At 39.1% G+C, this 17,457-nt stretch overlaps 1 protein-coding gene across 3 annotated transcripts; it reads right to left on the reverse strand.

Annotated features, from left to right (window-relative positions):
• Positions 1 to 633: 633 nt before the first annotated feature.
• rk (rickets) lies at positions 634 to 16,740 on the reverse strand. Of its 3 annotated transcripts, XM_011299954.1 has the most exons (13): positions 16,012 to 16,740; positions 4,523 to 4,594; positions 4,262 to 4,333; positions 4,124 to 4,192; positions 3,915 to 4,058; positions 3,692 to 3,832; positions 3,546 to 3,611; positions 3,236 to 3,379; positions 2,799 to 3,163; positions 2,517 to 2,696; positions 2,236 to 2,430; positions 1,195 to 2,027; positions 634 to 1,098 (listed from the first exon to the last, which is right to left on the reverse strand). In XM_011299954.1, exons 1-13 carry the CDS (start codon positions 16,242 to 16,244, stop codon positions 646 to 648), a joined length of 2,967 nt encoding a protein of 988 aa, XP_011298256.1. In that variant the 5' UTR covers positions 16,245 to 16,740; the 3' UTR covers positions 634 to 645. The 3 variants fall into 3 exon arrangements, with proteins under 3 accessions (XP_011298256.1, XP_011298254.1, XP_011298255.1); XM_011299952.1 differs by having other exon boundaries at positions 634 to 2,027; XM_011299953.1 differs by lacking the exon at positions 4,262 to 4,333 and having other exon boundaries at positions 634 to 2,027.
• Positions 16,741 to 17,457: the final 717 nt, after the last annotated feature.

The following is a 17,457-nucleotide window of genomic DNA, read 5'->3' on the forward strand; positions in this document are numbered from 1 at the left end:
ACATTTAGAATGAGTATATTCCAGCTAAAATACATTTCATCAATAAGTTTATCGTAGTCATTAATTTCCGTAATATTTAACATGAATAATCTCTGGTTCACTGGGCATTCGTGAGCGGTACAATATATCACACTGACTTCCTCCCTCAAAAAAGAAAATTAAAAAAAAAATGGAAACAGTCATAATTTAGAACTTTACATTGGCTCTGGGTTAGTATCAGGTCATCTCCTCCCCCGATAAATTCAAGCTCTGGTAATTCAACATATTGACGGAAAAAGAAAAAAAATACGAAACCCAAAAGAAAAAAAATTGCACACTGAGTAAAATTACCCCACAATCATAGACCAGATACTTTGGAATGCGCCACAACTTGCTTTTCCATATCTCTCTTAATCTAAAAAAAAAAAAAAACTCTTCAGTCTTATGATTCAAAAAATACTAGCAATTTGTGTCTAACCCTCTCTCGTCGAGGGCATCGTCCCCATTACCCTATTTCTCTATTTAAATTGCTGCCACTGGACCCCCACTTCCGGGAAATCTATCGACAAGAGAGGATTAATGTCACCCCCAAGCCCAGGAGTTGGCAGGAGTTTTCACGCCCCCCCCCCCCCCCCAGGATCCGATTGGCTAAAAATCCCCCTGAATTTACTCCTTATCAGCATTGCTCTCCTCCTCCTGCTGCTCACTCATCTCAGCAGCAGAAGGAATAGTAGCCAAAAGTCTGACAGCAAGTCTGCTAGGACTGCCAGGAGGTTCAGGCTCCTGAATGGCAAATTGCCTGATCAACCTGGGTTTGGATCTGGGTGTAGTTCTTGTATTGAACTCGAGTGATGCACTAGACCTGGAGACTCTCCAGGTGCTGGTGCTGGCAGTGGTACCAGATCCAGAGGAGTCATTCCTAGAAGAGCTCAAATTAGAGTCCTGAGATGTTTTCCTGGTGACGAGCCAGGAGGATGCTCTTCTCGTTGGATCGAGTATTCTGAGTGGTATACCACAGTGATGTGCCTGCCTCCAAGAATCAGATCTCGATGACGAGTAATTCTCACTGGACGACATGGATGAAGCCCTCTTGCTCTGCTTCTGCTGTACCTCTGCAATCTGATAAGCATACCGATCACTTCTGTAGTGTCTCCCCTGCCTCCTGCAGCTCCACAACAAGGTATCACCCCACCACTTATCCCCGCTGTGATTTACCTCTAATAATCGAGTGCTGCACGCGCACTGGGGCTGATTTTCCCTGGAGGATCGATCAACGATACTATTGGTGTTGGCTGGTGTCGGGCGATTGGAGAAATTTGATGAGTGCCGACACCTGCCAATGCCACGGGTCACCCTCGACTCCTCGAGGGCTTTGCAAATTAAAACGCAATCCTTCTTGAACTGCTTCGTTAGGATGGCATAGAGAAATGGATTGCAACACGAGTTCAGGGGTAAAATGAAAACAGCGAAGACCTTTGCCTGCTCCAGGGTCACCAATTGAAGACCAAATGTCGCTGTTAGGGAGAAAAATGCTATTGGCGACCAGCACAGAAAGTCTGTGAAGACAAGAAGAGCCATGCGTTTTGCTATTCTAGAGTCGTTGGAATTCCATGCCTGCGAGCCTCGGATGGCGCAGTACATCTTCAAGTAGCATCCCATCAGAATGAGAAAAGCAACTCCATTAATGAGCATGAGGAACACAACGTATGCTAGAGAGGCTACACCGTTTGTCTCGAAGGGCAGGCATATTGCAAATTTTCGGTAATCCGATATACCGAAGAGCGGGAGAGTTGCCATGGAGAAGGCGAATCCCCAGCCGACAATCATTATGTATGTTGCGTGTTTCAAGGAGAGACGCTTGTTCAGGTGCATTGCGTGAGTTATTGCGTAGTTGCGCTCGAGAGTTATGACAGCTAGGGTGTAGACACTCAATTCTGAACTGAGGACACCCAGAAAACCCGCGATTTGACAGCCCACGGACATCTGCCACGGTATCGCATATCTACGAAATTCACCAAGAGTCGAGGCGTCGACCACTGCGAGAAAACCTGAAGCAAATTAATTCACATTTTCATCTGCACAGAGAGGAAATATTTCTGGTTGTTCGAAAACAACTTTTTCAAAAAGTCCATCCAAGACAATTCATTATTGGATGAATAAATTTAATACAGCGTTACAGCGTTAAGAAGGTTTCGATAATTTTTACCCTCGTTGAATTACTTGAAAACTAAGTTGATCCTTCCTCCAACAACTTACCGAGATAAATTCCCATGAAAAAATCAGCAGCGGCAAGATTGCAGACGAGAAACCTAGGAACATCGAGTTTACTCCTGGAGAAGACAATGACAAAAACAACAGTGCCGTTACCCAGCATTGCCATGAGAAATACCACCCATACTCCACATCTCAGAGTCCACCAATCAAACAGGTCCTGGCAGGGTAGGAATGGGCCTGGAGATAAAATGAATTTATTGCCAGTGTGATAAATGATATGGGGGAGGTTGGATGGAGGATGGAGTCAGAGAGGGTTAACACACCGGGCTGGGGGAGACACTGCACGTGAACTGGAAGACTCGGTCCTGAAGGTGCGCTCACCCTTCCCTCCTGGTCCTCAAAATAATCCTCCACGTAGGCTGGCAGATTACCGGGATACGCAAAGTCTCCACCATAATTATCCCAGAGATTCTTCACCTCTGACCCCAATTTAGAGCTGTTATCTGCGAACCAGTTAAATTAATTCAATTAGATATTTTATAAATTTCATTGAGATATCCGATGAAAACTGATGTGTAGTCCAAGTCAAAGTGGAAATAACATACGTAGCAGGGGCCAGATGTCTGTCGCATTAGAATTCCAGAGACCCAATTCCAGGTCGTTGTCATCAGGAAACACAACGGACTCTTCAACAGACGATTTAGTCACCTCTTCGTCAATTTCATTCGACAGGAACGAACAGCAGTGGTAGGCGTAGGACAGGACCATTGTTTGTACTCTTGGAAAATTTTCGGGCTTGGGGAATTCCCTCAGGGCTGGATTATTAAATGTCTTGAGGTGGAGAACACTAACTAGACCCGTTGTGGGTAGTGTTGGGAAGACATTATTCCCCAGATTCAAATCCTCCAGCTGTTTGATGGGAAGAAATGTGTCTGGATGGATGAACTCGATCAAGTTGTCTTCCAGGTCTCTGCAAAAAATCGAATCTTTGAATTCTGCGGTTGGCAAGACTTGCTAACGCAAGTGGCGATCTTTAACTTACAGGAGTTGGAGACGGCTTAGACCCGTGAACGCGTCCTCGGCTAGGGTTTTGATCTTGTTGTGAGAGAGGAGGAGGTCGTGTAGGGAATGGAGGCTCCAGAAGGGCTGATGAGAGATGGAGGTGATGATGTTGCTCGCTAAATTCCTGATTAAATGACAAAGATACTGCAGTCCTCATTCGAATAATCAAAAAATTGAATTTCAATTTGATTTTTTTATTCGTTTTTTGCCAAGGATTTTTTCTTGAAAATTGATTAGATCCAGTCATTTAGTAATTTGATTGTATAATCAATTATTTTATCAATACTCACAAAACCCGTAAATCAGTGCAGTCAGTTAAATTGGGAATACTCGTCAGGTGATTTGACTTCAAATCCCTAAATTTGGAGGATTTAAATTTAATATTGGCCCGTTGATCGAATTGAGTTTATTTAAAATGGTGATTTATGATGCTTACAAACTCTTGAGTTTCGGGCATTGTTTGCATATCACCTCGGGGACTGTTTGGAGAGATGCACGATCCAGCCGCAAAACTTCGAGTGCGGACGTTCCATTGAGATTGGGAAAGTCAACGAGACCGCGTACATTCGAAATTATTCTGAAAACATTGATTTTGGAGATGACCCCTTTGATCTGATGTATTTACGAGATATGTCAGTACAAAATGGATTATTATTCACAATTTACGGAGTCGTGAATGGTTTTTGAATGTATCCTCGTGAATCTCTTTGATGGGATTGCCACGTAGATCGAGGGACATGAGATTCTTGTTACTTCTGAATGCATTGGCCCCAATCGTCTCGATTCTGTTGTTCGATATCGACCTGAAAGTTTAGAAGTTATGGTGTAGTTATTTGTGTTCTGGTGGATGGCCTGGGGATTTACTCACAAGTCCTCGAGTTTTTCGATGAATACCGTAGCCTCCGGTATTTCTCTGAGATAATTATCGTCCAACTCCCTGCATTAATCCAGAAATGGAAATATTTTTACATTTGTTTGATAAAGAAAATTATTACTATCAACTCACAAAACTCGTAGATTCGATAAATTCCTAAAAGCACTACGGTCAATGCTGTCCATGTGTGTTCTCCGGAAAAAACTAGAAACGTTCATAGTGGCCATGAGACTAATACAATCGAGAGATGAATCAATGGATTAATTGAAAAAGCCATTAAATTGATCGACTTAGAATCGATTTTCAATTGAATTTTATTCAGCTCGTTTCACCCTTTCGCCATTAAATTACAGAATCACAACGCTTTTTCGCTCAGAAAAATACAACACTTACATAATCTCAATATTCGGTACATGTTGAAAAGCCTTAGGTGGAATGTGGGTAATGTTATTGCTGCTAACATCTCTGAAAAAAAAAACCAAACATGCAAAAATTACAAATTAACTTACACATCCAAAATATTCAGTTAATTGAGATGCACTCGAGTTCTCTTATCTAACAGAAAACAAGATGTACCTCAAAGAGAGTGAGCCGACTATTCTTGCCTTGAGGCCGGTGGCCCGTTAAATATTTATGAATTCCCCCGGGGGCATCGTCTACGCCGGGAATAATTAATTGCGGTTTAGATACAAATCGTCTTGTGGTCTCATCACACTTGTTGGAAAAATATGCATATGAAAAAAATTTTCTTCTATTCCGTCAAGTGAGTACCTATTCCCATAATCATCCACGGATTTGTTCGATTTTATATTTATTAATTTTTCGTGTTGATTTTTGCCTTCCTTCCTTTTTATCACCAATGCTAATCCATTAGAGATGGTAATTTTATGGAGTCAGCTGTCGAATATCGCGCGGTTATCTTCTCTGATAATTCCTAAACTTCTTCACTATTCAGGAATGAGAACAATTGTTGAATAAAGGGAGACGAAAGACGAGGGAGGTGTACAATCTCTCCAAATTACAAGAGTTTTCCTATGGGTGCACGGAATTAGATAAAATTTTTCCAATATTTTTCAAATATTTCACCCAATGGTGAGATAAAAATTTTTCTCATTTGTCTTGAGTAAAAAAGGAAAAGTTTGGGACAACGAAATTCTTACTACATTTTTTTTTTTCCTCTGATGGAAAGAATGAATCATTCATTCACTTTCTAATTTTCTTTTATTTGGCCGTGTCATCAACAATAACAATTTTGATAAGGTTTTGGCGCTATTGAAGGGACCATCTATCTTTTGCGAATCGAAAGTCAGAGATGAGTGGAATTTTTCTGGGTGAAAGGATTTTTATGCTGGGGTTCGCTCAGGGGATTTACCGACCCCTGGGGCTTTATAGCGTTTAGAATGGGTTGGTTTAGGTGACTGACAGGATATCACGGCTTCCAAGGATGACAGAGAATCATACCCCGGAAAGCTATTTCCAACACATAACACAGAAAAGTAAATTTTTCACGCAGCATAATTAGGCCGATGTGTTTTCTTCTCTTGTGTTAATTTATTTAATTGAATAATTGAATTAAGCACTTGAATTTCTTCTCGTTATTGGTCTAGTTTCTGGAAAAGGTACCGGGACATGACGGGGCGCGTATTTCTCTATAACGAGAAAAGAGAGGAAACGTATGAGCAGATAAGTCTCGCCTCGGGTTTCTGTGTATCGCATGTCGCAATGACAGAGTAAAAATAACATTAAAAAAAGAAACAATTTCTTCTGAGTGAGCGTGTCATGAATGATAATGCGGCGAGGTTAACGAGCCGTTGCACGTGAAATTTACCCGCTGACGTCTCCATTAGAATGTGTCTGTGCGAATTTTATTGTGAAAGCTTCAGAACAATAATTCACCATTTTGTGATTAATTAACTGAGAGGAATAATTCCAATTGCCCGACCACTCTATTCAGTCCACATTTATCAGTAATTATTAATTATTTGTCTATTGTGAATAGAATTACGTGAAATATTGGGTTATTTTTCATAAAGATTTGTCTCTGGGTATGAAGGAGACAAATCGACGCGTATTATTTACCAGGACTAATCAACTCGCACTGACATTTTTATCCTGTCCCGAGTCACCGAGTCTTTAAACCTCATAAAAACAGAATTAAAAGTTGGGGGAAAAATTCACTCGGGCGCGAGGTGTTGTTGGGATAAGTTGTGAAGTTGTTGATTTTGTTGCGAAGAGTTTCTTATAAATAGATATTTTTGTGGTGCACAGCGTGTGACATCCAACCGAGTAAACTTCTCACAAACTTTTTCATTCCAAGTTAATTCAGGAGCGAAATAGTGAAACTGGATAAGTCGATTTAACTGGCCAGCACATTTTATTTTAATTCTTGCCAAAACTTAATTTCCGATCGACCAAAATCACTTGTGCCATTATCTTCCATTATCGCACAAATAATAAATAAATAATTCATAAATATAATCAGTACTGAGAAGGTGGAATTTAATTGGGAAAAGGGTTCATTAGAAATCCTTATAATTCGCGGGGATCGGCGAAATCCCCGAGAAATTCCTCTCGAAAAATTCGATTACTGTCAAGTGTACAATAAAATTAGGGGTGATATGCACGTGATTAACTCATCCCCGTAGCTTAGTGGGGAAAAAGAGGGAAAGAGTAGCACGTAGAGATGAGGAGGAAAAAAAGAACAAGTGGTGAGACTGATGGGATCCCACGGTGTCACGATTAATCGATATTCTCGATGGTGGAGGGTGTCCTCCCATGTGATTCATAACTCTTATCCTCGTCTCTTCATTGGAAATAAGACAGGGATAAAAGATTACTTGAAACCGCTTGGGAATTAACAAAACAGATTTTCCAAAATGTTTGATGAGAGAGATCTGTTAAATTCTGGCAATCGTCCCGCATTTTCACGGTTTATTCATTCCAATCTCGCCGTTTCTTTATTCTCCCTGGATTTTTCAATTTCTTAGCTTGTGGACTTTGCAACTTTGAAAATTTATTAATGGAAATTTATTCTTGTGGAAGAAAATTTCCTCCATCCTCATTCTTCCTGGGGACAAATTTTCAATTGCTTTCCCTTTCCCTTCGTATTAGTGAATATTTTTTGGAGCTCTCTTTATCCTCGCTCTGTTAAAAACAATCCATAACTTTTAGCGCTAGGAGAAGGAACAATATCCTCAATTAATTTGCCCCGGAGAATTGGAATGAATTCAGAGGGAAAATTAAATTGAAATGCTTTTTGAATTTGAATTTGAAATTCAAGTTCGAATTTCAAGTGAATTTCAAAATTCTCGACAAATGATTCGATAAAAGTTTGTTGACATTCTTCAGAGGTTTCCATTGAAAAGCATTTGCTCCAGTTTTTATTATTCTCCTCAGCCGTTAAATTCTGTATTCACCCTCGGAAGAACCGAGTCGATCCCCCCCTCTAAATCGAAAGAATGAAGAATCGCGTTATAAATGAGGGCAAATAGCAATTCAAATACCAAACACTCTGGATGTTGAGTAATTAATCATCAGGTTTGGGGGTTTGTCCTCGCATACTGTCTCGCACTGATTGAATTACAAAGTGTCTCATTGACGGATTTGTCCTGTCTCAGACATCAAAATCACAAGGTCTCACGCCCAATTATTCCCATCACGTAATCTCATTGTCTTTCTGCAATTCTTTCAATTCGGCCTGGATTATTTGCAAATCAAGTATTAATTCGCACGCGGTTAAATTTCATTAAGAACTTGACAATATTCATTACACAATTATATTTTATTACCCATTACTTTTCAATTTTTTCATTCCGCTCTTATTATTTATTTGTAAAATATATTTTATAAATTTCTATAAACGGCAGGAGAATGGGCAAAAAAAAATGGAAACAAATGGACAAAAAAATATCCAGTAGAATGCTGTAGCACATTTGTTGTTTTTTTTTTAATGACATTTTTGTAATACGTGTTGAGCACACCAATTGCCCTCATACAACCATATGTACTATCTGGATGTTTGTTTTGCTTACTCCGGGAGATTCTAGATCTCACGGGGTTGGCCACCAGAAAATCCACCTATTAACTTTATAACTCGCGAGGAAAACCCAAGCCCCACGATTTATTCCACTGAAACTCGAGTGTAAACTATGTGGAGTACACCTCCACGACATTTTTACCACTCACATGAAACGAATGGGGCCTGTGGGTAGAACAGTGGCAATTGTCATGAGAATAATAAAGAATAACAATTCGTGCGGGCAAAACATTTCTTTCAAATTAAGAATTCAACAATTTTTCAACTTTTTCCAAGTTTTCAGAGAAGGATTTTTCAATAACAATATCAGAATTTCGCCAAGTGCACTCATCAGTCATGCTTTCAGTGGTATGAGGGTTGAATTACTTCAGTGAGAAGTAATTGTTGGCAAGTATTAATCATGTGAAAATAAAGGAAACTCATTAGGTAGATCGGTGAGATGCATTTCCGTGGTGTTTTTATGGCCACTTATGAAATTATTCCGTGAAATAAGTGGGGAAAAGTGGATTTCGTGGAAAAGTCGAGAAAATATCGCCCCTACTGACCAAATTTATTAACAAACTTGGGAAGAAAGATGGCGGAGCGGTGTAAATTTTGAAAAATACTCAAGTCAAGTCATTCAAGTCTCTCGAACGGTGAGAAGTCCAGTGAGAGTCCAATAAAAATGATCCGTGAAAACACGTAAAATTTTTTCAACATGATGAGATTTTCGCTCTAGATTTTTCTCAAATATTTTTATAGAAATTTATCTAAAATCAAAAACTTGTGTGGGAATGCAGTTATAGGTATACGCGCTTCTAGCCGGAAGACACACTCGTGGCAAATCACGTTTGCACTGACATTCCAGAGTGCAAAATGTAGTTGAGAAAATGTCGACCAGACATTTCCACAGGCATTTTCCACATCTCCATGTCGGGACGAATAAATTCCACTTTTGGTATTTTTTACCACTCGAGTGGAGAATTTCATTTCGCGTGCTCTTCCACGATCGCCTTTTTACCGCCATTTATTTGTACAGTCACGTGAATTTTATTGATTTTTAGAATATTTTCATATTTACTTGGGGTTTATCGGTGTGATCTAGGAGTTGTCGGATTTTTGAGAGGGAGAAACTTGGCTTTATTGGAGATTTTCACGAATACCAGATTTATATCGCGAGTGAAGATGTCAAGAGGTTTCCCAAGTGCTCTCATTTCAATTTTTACGTGAAATTTACGGTTGAATTCTCCAGAACAGTTTTATGGCATTGACCCACGTGAAAATTGAAATTTTCTCAAAAAATGGCCCAGTAAGACTATCGAATTATTAATCACGTCATCATTGAAATTTATCACCTCAACTTTATTTTCCCTTTAAATAAACGAATGATAAAAATTTCAAGTGTCGTGATAAATGATCGGTCTGCCAACTTTACGCAATAATCACTTGAGTTCGTCATGAGTAAGTGAAAAGAGCCGTGAGAGTGAAGCGTTCAATCCTCAGTGTGAAAACTCGATAATAATTGTCCCTTTCTTATCTTATTTCTCCTTGAAGATCATGTCAATCACTGCATCGACTGAAATAGGAGGGGATCAGGGGAAATCAGGGGAGTACAATGAAACTCCGGATAGCTGTAAAAGAGGGAGTGAAAAAAGCTGTAAAAAGTCAACATGTAGCGAAACTTTCTCTCCATTCCGCATTGCTACAGAAAAATCTACTTTTTATCACAATCATGTGTTCTTTCTTTACGAGTGGTGATACAGCTCGACTATAAATCCCGATTCTACGTAATCATTTACAGATATGCCTTTTACATCGCCCTCAAGATTTTATGTATCCGATGCTTTTACAATCTTAACGAGTTCTCTCCCTTCCGTTCAACCCCTTAAGGCCAAGTCACCCCCATTTTTCTCAGATAACCAACAGACTCCCAGACATATATTATTTACTTTTTAATTGCTTTCATTTATCCACTTTTACCAATTTTTTTTTCCCCGGTTTCATTCTCCGGTCTAACTGCGCGGAGAGAAAAATTTTTAAAATTCACCCCAATGATATTTATCGCATTCAACAGATGGTCTCATCATTTTGGTTAATAATAATTCCGTGGTGAATAGGCTCAGTCAATAACAAGTACGAATTGTTTGATCAACACACTTAGCGTACAGCATCACTGTAAACGCTTTTAGCTCACATGTCTCCCGGGGAGAAAACGAGTTCTCAAAAATTTATGTCTCATACCTCTTCAGACCGTATGGAATAATCCACGCAATATATCTTGTGGAATAAATTCAGCAATTGTTGCTTTTCTCCCGAAAAATTCCATTAATTTATTCCCCACGTGATAAATTCTCTCACTCCTCTCGCATCTTTCATCTTTCATATAAAAATCTTATTTATTAATTTCCCAAAATTTTCCATAAAAATCTCAAGGAATGAATTGCAGCAATGAAATTCCCCCATTGAAATTGATTCGCTTTTCACCCAAAAAATCTCATCAATTTGTTTTCAATTTATCTCCATAAATTGTCTCACTCCTCTGGCTCACGGAATTTCCTTGCAATTGTATTGCCATGAATTACGCAATATGCAAAATATTAGGAAATATATCGGTGAATCGAGAGCGACTAGAGGATGATTGAAAACAATTTCATTTCGTCGATCCATTTTCCCAACTCGTCAAAACTCTTGGGTTTTCATTATACGTTATCATTTTTCCTCATCTCCTCACCCAATACTAAATCCAAATAGAATAATTCGACTTGTCTCGAAACAGGACTCAATATCTATCAGCTATTTCCATTTATTTATTTACTATAACCTGCCGAGTGGATCTAGTCACGTGTGTAGAATAAAAGCGAGCGGACGGTTTATTAAATTATTCATTGGAGCTATTGATGACGATTTGTTCAAGGCCGAATAGCCGTATTTTCTCGGTCTAGGTTTTCACATCGATATCCACCCCCGGGTGAATTATTGGCTATAGACAAGTTTCTTTCCGACTCGCCGTCCCACGGATTTTCATCACGGAAAAATGATCCCTCCTCTCGGGGTGAAGGACCCGGCGATTTTATCGTCCTTTCTTCTTATCGGCGACCAATCGTCTGGAATAATTCATAAAATGGGAATATTATTATTTTTACGTGAGGGGATCGTTTGATTTTACCGGCTTTGTAGAAATCCGCTGTCCACTAATTTTTAGCTGCACCCTTGCCAAATACTATTTGACATTTTTTATAAAAAAAACATGGAATTTTTCACGGGAAATTCTAGATCACGGTGAGGAATTTTCTAGGAGAATTCTAGTACGGCAATGGAAAAAGAGGTGCAAAGTTAATTGTTGACTTGAATTTTTCTCATACTTATACGAAATTTTCAGAGAAATAGGAGAAAAATTGACGTACCAGCACTAGAATTTTTCCAACCGTCACGTCAAATTCCTTTTCCAGTCTTGCACTAGAATTAGCTAATGAAGAAGTAAAACAAGATCGCTCCATTTTCGCACGATCTTTAAACAGCCATTGATTGTTACAAATATTGATTTTCCGGCAAAATAAAAAAGACCTTTGTTATGGACAATTGTCCTGGACAATTACTCAACTGAAACCCCTAGACTCCGGATGAATCAATGAATATTGAACTTGTCGATAATTGAATTCGGTAATAAACATACTCCGTGGAAATGGCCGGAATTACCAAGATTAAATCGGAATATATTTCCATTGTTTTAAACGAAATGATTACGATCCGAGCGTACAATCAACACGAGAGTAACTTTCAAATCACTCGTGAATTTATTTTCAGTGTTCATTCGAAATACCATTCCCATCCCATTCGCCTCTCATTCCACAGGTCTATAACTCCTTCCTGTGAATAAACATCCCTTACACGCAAGTTTATTCTGATTGAAATTTCATCGGCTGCAGTAACAGTTGCATAAACAAACAAGTAACAAACAATGAAATCAACATGAATGAATAAACTTTAGTTGACAATTTTTTTCACATTTCTAATTCTCAAGATTTTTAAAATCTGATTATCGTATACTGTGATAAGGGACAAGAGTGCGTTTAAATTTATTGTCACCAGGAATAATCTCCCTGAGGATATAATTACTCGATGGAGACGAATGGGGGATGAAAAAAAAAGGTGAATAAATCTGGGAGAAATTGAGAGGGTGAAGTGGCTGGGATTGGAGAATTTATGGCATGTCGTTGGACTTGAGGGAGTTACAAATTAGAGAGGAAAGACCTCCCTAGTGCAAATTCTCCTCACTGTTGCATTTTCGTTGATGTGGCTTTATGCTTTTATAGATCCATGGAGTCTCACGTCGCAGACGTGGAGACGTGGGCAAATATTTATTTAGCCGGGAGAAAGCCTCTCTTCACTCATTTATCATAAAATACCTGAAATGAGTTTTGAAAAATCATAATTAGAGGATTTATGGGGTGGAGCCGATGCGAATGGCGAACAATTAAGTAATTGCGGCGAATAGCTATAATTTATACCAACGGTTGTTACACAACGTTTGATAGTGGAACCAGACGATGGAAGCAGACGAGCTGGAGATTTAGTATAGGAATAATGTGGCAATGGGATTCAAGGATATGAACGCCTTGTCTTCAACGGTAAGTCCTAGTTTTCATCGGAACTAGCTATCGATTGAGTGATCTACAACCTCTGCATTTCGATATTTCTCATCGGGTTTTACCCATATTTAGGTATTCAAGTGCATGAGATTGGCCAATTAGGAGAATGCACTTTTGTAACGCTGTCAATATGATTTTTATGGCCTGTCGATAACATCCCGGTGGGATTGGAGAGAAAATCTTGTGCATGGCAAGGGGATATCGATGAATGGCTGAAAAATGGGGACTAGTTCATTTCGAAATTGTGTGGTGAACAATTAACACAAAGTTGGGCTCGAGGCTTTCGAATTCTTCACTTCTTTTGATCGTGTTACTGTCAGCTCCTCGAAGATGGAGTGGGAAGTTGAGTGAATTGGTAATGAGGGATTTTTTAGAGGTCCATTTTTTTTTTTTTTTTTTTTTTTTGTTGTTGTTGCAAATCACTCACTTGAATTCTCAAAAGGTGACTCGAACGGGTTGAAGGATTTCGGAGAATCAATTTATCGCATTTGGAGTTGAACAGTGTTAACAATATAAATTATGTCCCCCAGAGAAAATTCCAGATTTTCCAGACATAAAGGAGTGCAGAATCTGTGATGTGGGTACTGAAAATAAAAATGAAAATATTTTGGCCAAAGTATGTTGAGCATAAAAAAACATTGGTAATTGTCGAATGGGAAAACGTCAAGATCGAGACGAAGGGCGAACTCTTGTCTGAGTTTTTACGACTTCTCATGGTTAGACGTCATCGGGGAAAACTTAATACAGCTGTCTTGTCCAACCCCCTTTCACTTTTAGTCTCTCCCTTTCTGTGAGATTCTCGAGGAAGGGAACCACTCGAGAATGCCAGTATTCCCCGGACAAATGTCGAGTCACTAAACTCAAACATGTCCCCGAGACAACTGGTGAATACTTTTACTTTCCTTCGAGTCCTCTTGTAATTTTTATTCCAACCCAACCTTTTTTCCCTCTCAGCTCTATTTTACTCATGTCAACATCTCGGTATTTTCACGTTTGCACGGGCATTCGTTACATCCACCAATTTATGAACGTTTCAATGAAACAACCCGAGTTTACGACCGCTGGCAGTGCTCGCTACATTCTGGTGTTTTTCAATTTTTCCAAATTTTCCCAGACTCGTAAAGTCACCACTTTTCTTATCCTTTTTTATTTTTTTTTTTTACTCTTTTTTGGAGGGCGTCAATTTTTTTTTCTTACAAATATTCATTAGCTTTAGAGAATAATGTTATTTTTCCACAACTGCATGCTGGACTCAAGATTCACATAGAGCTATTCGAAATTTAACGATCGCGCATAAAAAAATCCGAATTTTCTCATCTAAATGCGAAGGTGAACGAAAGGGCGATCTTCATGGGAAAATCGCAAATTCTCAAGGCTTGGAAATTTTGTGGCTGTCGTAAAACCTTCCACTTATTCCCTCATCAATCTTTATCTTATTCAAGTTGTGCTCCATTTTCAATTTGTAATAAAATAAAAATTAGTTGATACTGAAAATTCAAGGGGATAAATCAACCAAAATCGAAAACAAAATCGATAAACAATCGGGAGAATTTTCTCAAATAATTAAATGGCCAACTGCACTTATCCTAATTCACCACTTCTCAACAGAAATCAAACATGGAATCATGTGAACGTTTCAATCATGGGAATTCCCATGAAATCAGTAATCGTTGTGTCAATCATGAACCCTCGGATAAAAGTGTAGAAGCTTCTCTGTGGTATAATCATGCTCATCATGTGAATATTTTCGTGCACTGCATTACAGTACATCCCCGAGAAAAAAAAAGGGGGCAACAGGGGGAACAAAACAGGACCTACGCGTAATTGTATACGCCGAAGAGGGGACGAACGCTGAGGCGACTTAATTGGCTAATAAATCATGGAAATTGGCAATGGGGATAACAACTGCCAATAAGCATCGAATTTTTTCCAATGTACCCCGTCCGTTTTACAATCTCTCCACTTTTTGTCTGGAAGATTTTTGCGGTGAATATCGATTGGCAATTGTCTCAATACATTCGTCGATTATTCGCCAGGATATCCTCCAAGGACCGATGTAATCCCGAAATAATGCCCCGGATCACAGCGACTTTTCCCCAAATTTGATAATAATTTCGTATAATTCCGATAAATCTTTTATTGATGCTCCAGCAATGATCCCAATGAAGTCATTGGTCGTTGAGAAAAAATCAATATAAATACACGAAATTGGTTAGAAATGATCTATAATTTTCTGACGATTCAGGTGGAATAACGTAAATATGCGAATTTATGAGCAAAATGTGGAGTAATTGCTTTCAGCGTGATTTCATACGGAAGCTGTTGAGTGTGGGGGAAAAAAATTTACTGATGAGAAATGTTCCCGCTCGTTAAACCCCGGCTAGCGAATGCGGTTGCTCTTTTCATTTCCCCTTTCCTTCATTCTTTGTTTTTCTTTTTTTCATTTGCAATTTGGGAAATGACGGCTATGAATTTGCATTAATGCGGTCGTCGAATTATTACCGTCATTGAAGCCATATTATTTTTATGAATTCGTCACATGAAAATTTATTTCATTAATACAGAATGACATTTATCATGGATTATCGCTCCATTAGATAATTTCACTTGTTATTGGATCTGAAATTCTCGATTCTCGGAAGATTGGAAAATAATTTTCAGTTTTCAGAGGCAACTATGTCGTCCGAATCTCTTGGCTAGTTGGAAATAAGGAATATTTGGTAAGCCATCGAGTCCCAAATTTAAATTAGCTTCTTGTTCTTTTTTTACTCAAAGAAAATTATATGGCATTTGCAGTGGAACTCGCCAACTCGTAATTCATATCTATCATGAGAAATGAAAAACATTTATTCTCTAGACTCGGCGGAAAATCAGTGATTTCCTCATCTCGTTAAGAATATTCTAAGCGATAAAAACAATTTTCCACTGAAATTTAATCAGTGGAATCAATCATTCAATTACTCGGCCAAAATGAGATTCACATCAAGAAAATTCAGGAAAATTCACGATGAAATAACGGATTCCCGTGAGTTTTCCGGAAAATTCAAGTTGGTGATGAATATTCATTTTCACTTGAAAATTCATGTTTTTCACTTACTTCCGTCTTTCTTCAGCCAGAAAAAAAAAAAAAAAATCGGAATTTACCCGAATCTTCACAGCATTTGTCGGAAAAATTCGTAATAAAATTGAATTGTAATTTTAAAAAATGGGTTACTCACATTTTGGTAATATGATTGAGCCTATGACTATGAAAATTGGCAAAGGCCTGTTGAATGGCAGTTAGTCCAGCCCCCCGGCACAATAATTCCCTCCCGTCGGCAGTGATATTGCACGGCTCAATGAAATTCCACTCACTATCCCTCACTCGAGTGTCACCAATCACCCCAAAAAATCCAACAAAAACTGCTAAAACAATGGCAACAGTCTCACCACCAATAAACGTCCTGCACATGCTTTTCCAATCCACCACTGTTGATTATTCCCCGGTCACGTCTGATAACCGTCTAGATAGAGTAACTCGGTAATCACATTGCTGGGGAGTACCAATTGTCATTGAGCCTGGGCTCCAAGAGTGATGGTGATATAACATGGTGATCTGTCTACCCTATTCGCCAGATTCCCTCGGGCTCATCGGGTAAAGGACAAATGTGTTTATTTAGCCGGTGTAAGCCACGGGGGTTGGGCGTAGACCAGCTGATTACTTGCCCGATTGTCGATCCCTCGGGTTTATCACCCTCATCCCCTTCATTCTTCATTCCAACTCTTTCAATTCCACCTAAATCATCATCACCTTGTCCTCATCCTCAAAATACAACTCTATCCTCTCCAGTCTCCACAATTTCCTTTCCTTCCATCCCCTTTCATTTTCAGTAAATTCATTATAATTCTTCACTTTACGCTTCCTTTAATTTTTCAATCATCATTCACCGAGTCGCTATTAATTAATCAATTAATACTTTATACAAATTATTATGAAATAATGATGAGATGTCACGTTTTTAAATGGAATTGAAAGTTTTTGATGGGATAAAGGGATGGCGACGTGGTGTTGGGCTTTTAAAAATTCATTCCACATGGAATTGAAATATTTTTATTAGAGGTAAGGTGGGAAGACACCAGGTGATGATACTCAATGCTGTTGCACATTCGCCGGTGGTATCCGATGTACTGAAGTGTCTGTTACTTACCCACCTCTTCCACTCGCTATTTCCCCCCCTATTTTTCCACCGCGCAAATTTTCTCCTCTCGGCGTTAACTCAACAAGACCCATTGAGTCGCCCTCCCTCCGGCTGGCCCTCGTAATTTTTTTCTCTTTATTTTATTTATTTTTTTTTTTTATCCACTTTTTTATGCGGCATACGAGTGGAATAGAGGATGGTCCCCGGCCTCCGGGTGGTTTGCGGCACCGCCGGTCACTGTTCGCCTCGACAACTCCACCAAAACCACACGCTCTCGGGGATAGAATGGAGGGAGAGGATCTGGAGTGAAACGGGTGGTGGGTTTTTCAAGAATAAGAGGTAGTGAGGGAGCAACTCCATCCTCTCGTATTCCAGTGCTCTTGCTCTGTGTGTTGTGACGTCATCGATCGTAGACCTCTCACTCTTTTGGTTCACTCACTCACTCACTTTATTTGATCATTTTTTTTTTTTTCCACGGGGGAGACA

The sequence above is a fragment of the Fopius arisanus genome, unplaced genomic scaffold (genome assembly GCF_000806365.1).
Source record: "Fopius arisanus strain USDA-PBARC FA_bdor unplaced genomic scaffold, ASM80636v1 scaffold00015, whole genome shotgun sequence".
In the NCBI taxonomy this organism is placed as follows: domain Eukaryota; kingdom Metazoa; phylum Arthropoda; class Insecta; order Hymenoptera; family Braconidae; genus Fopius; species Fopius arisanus.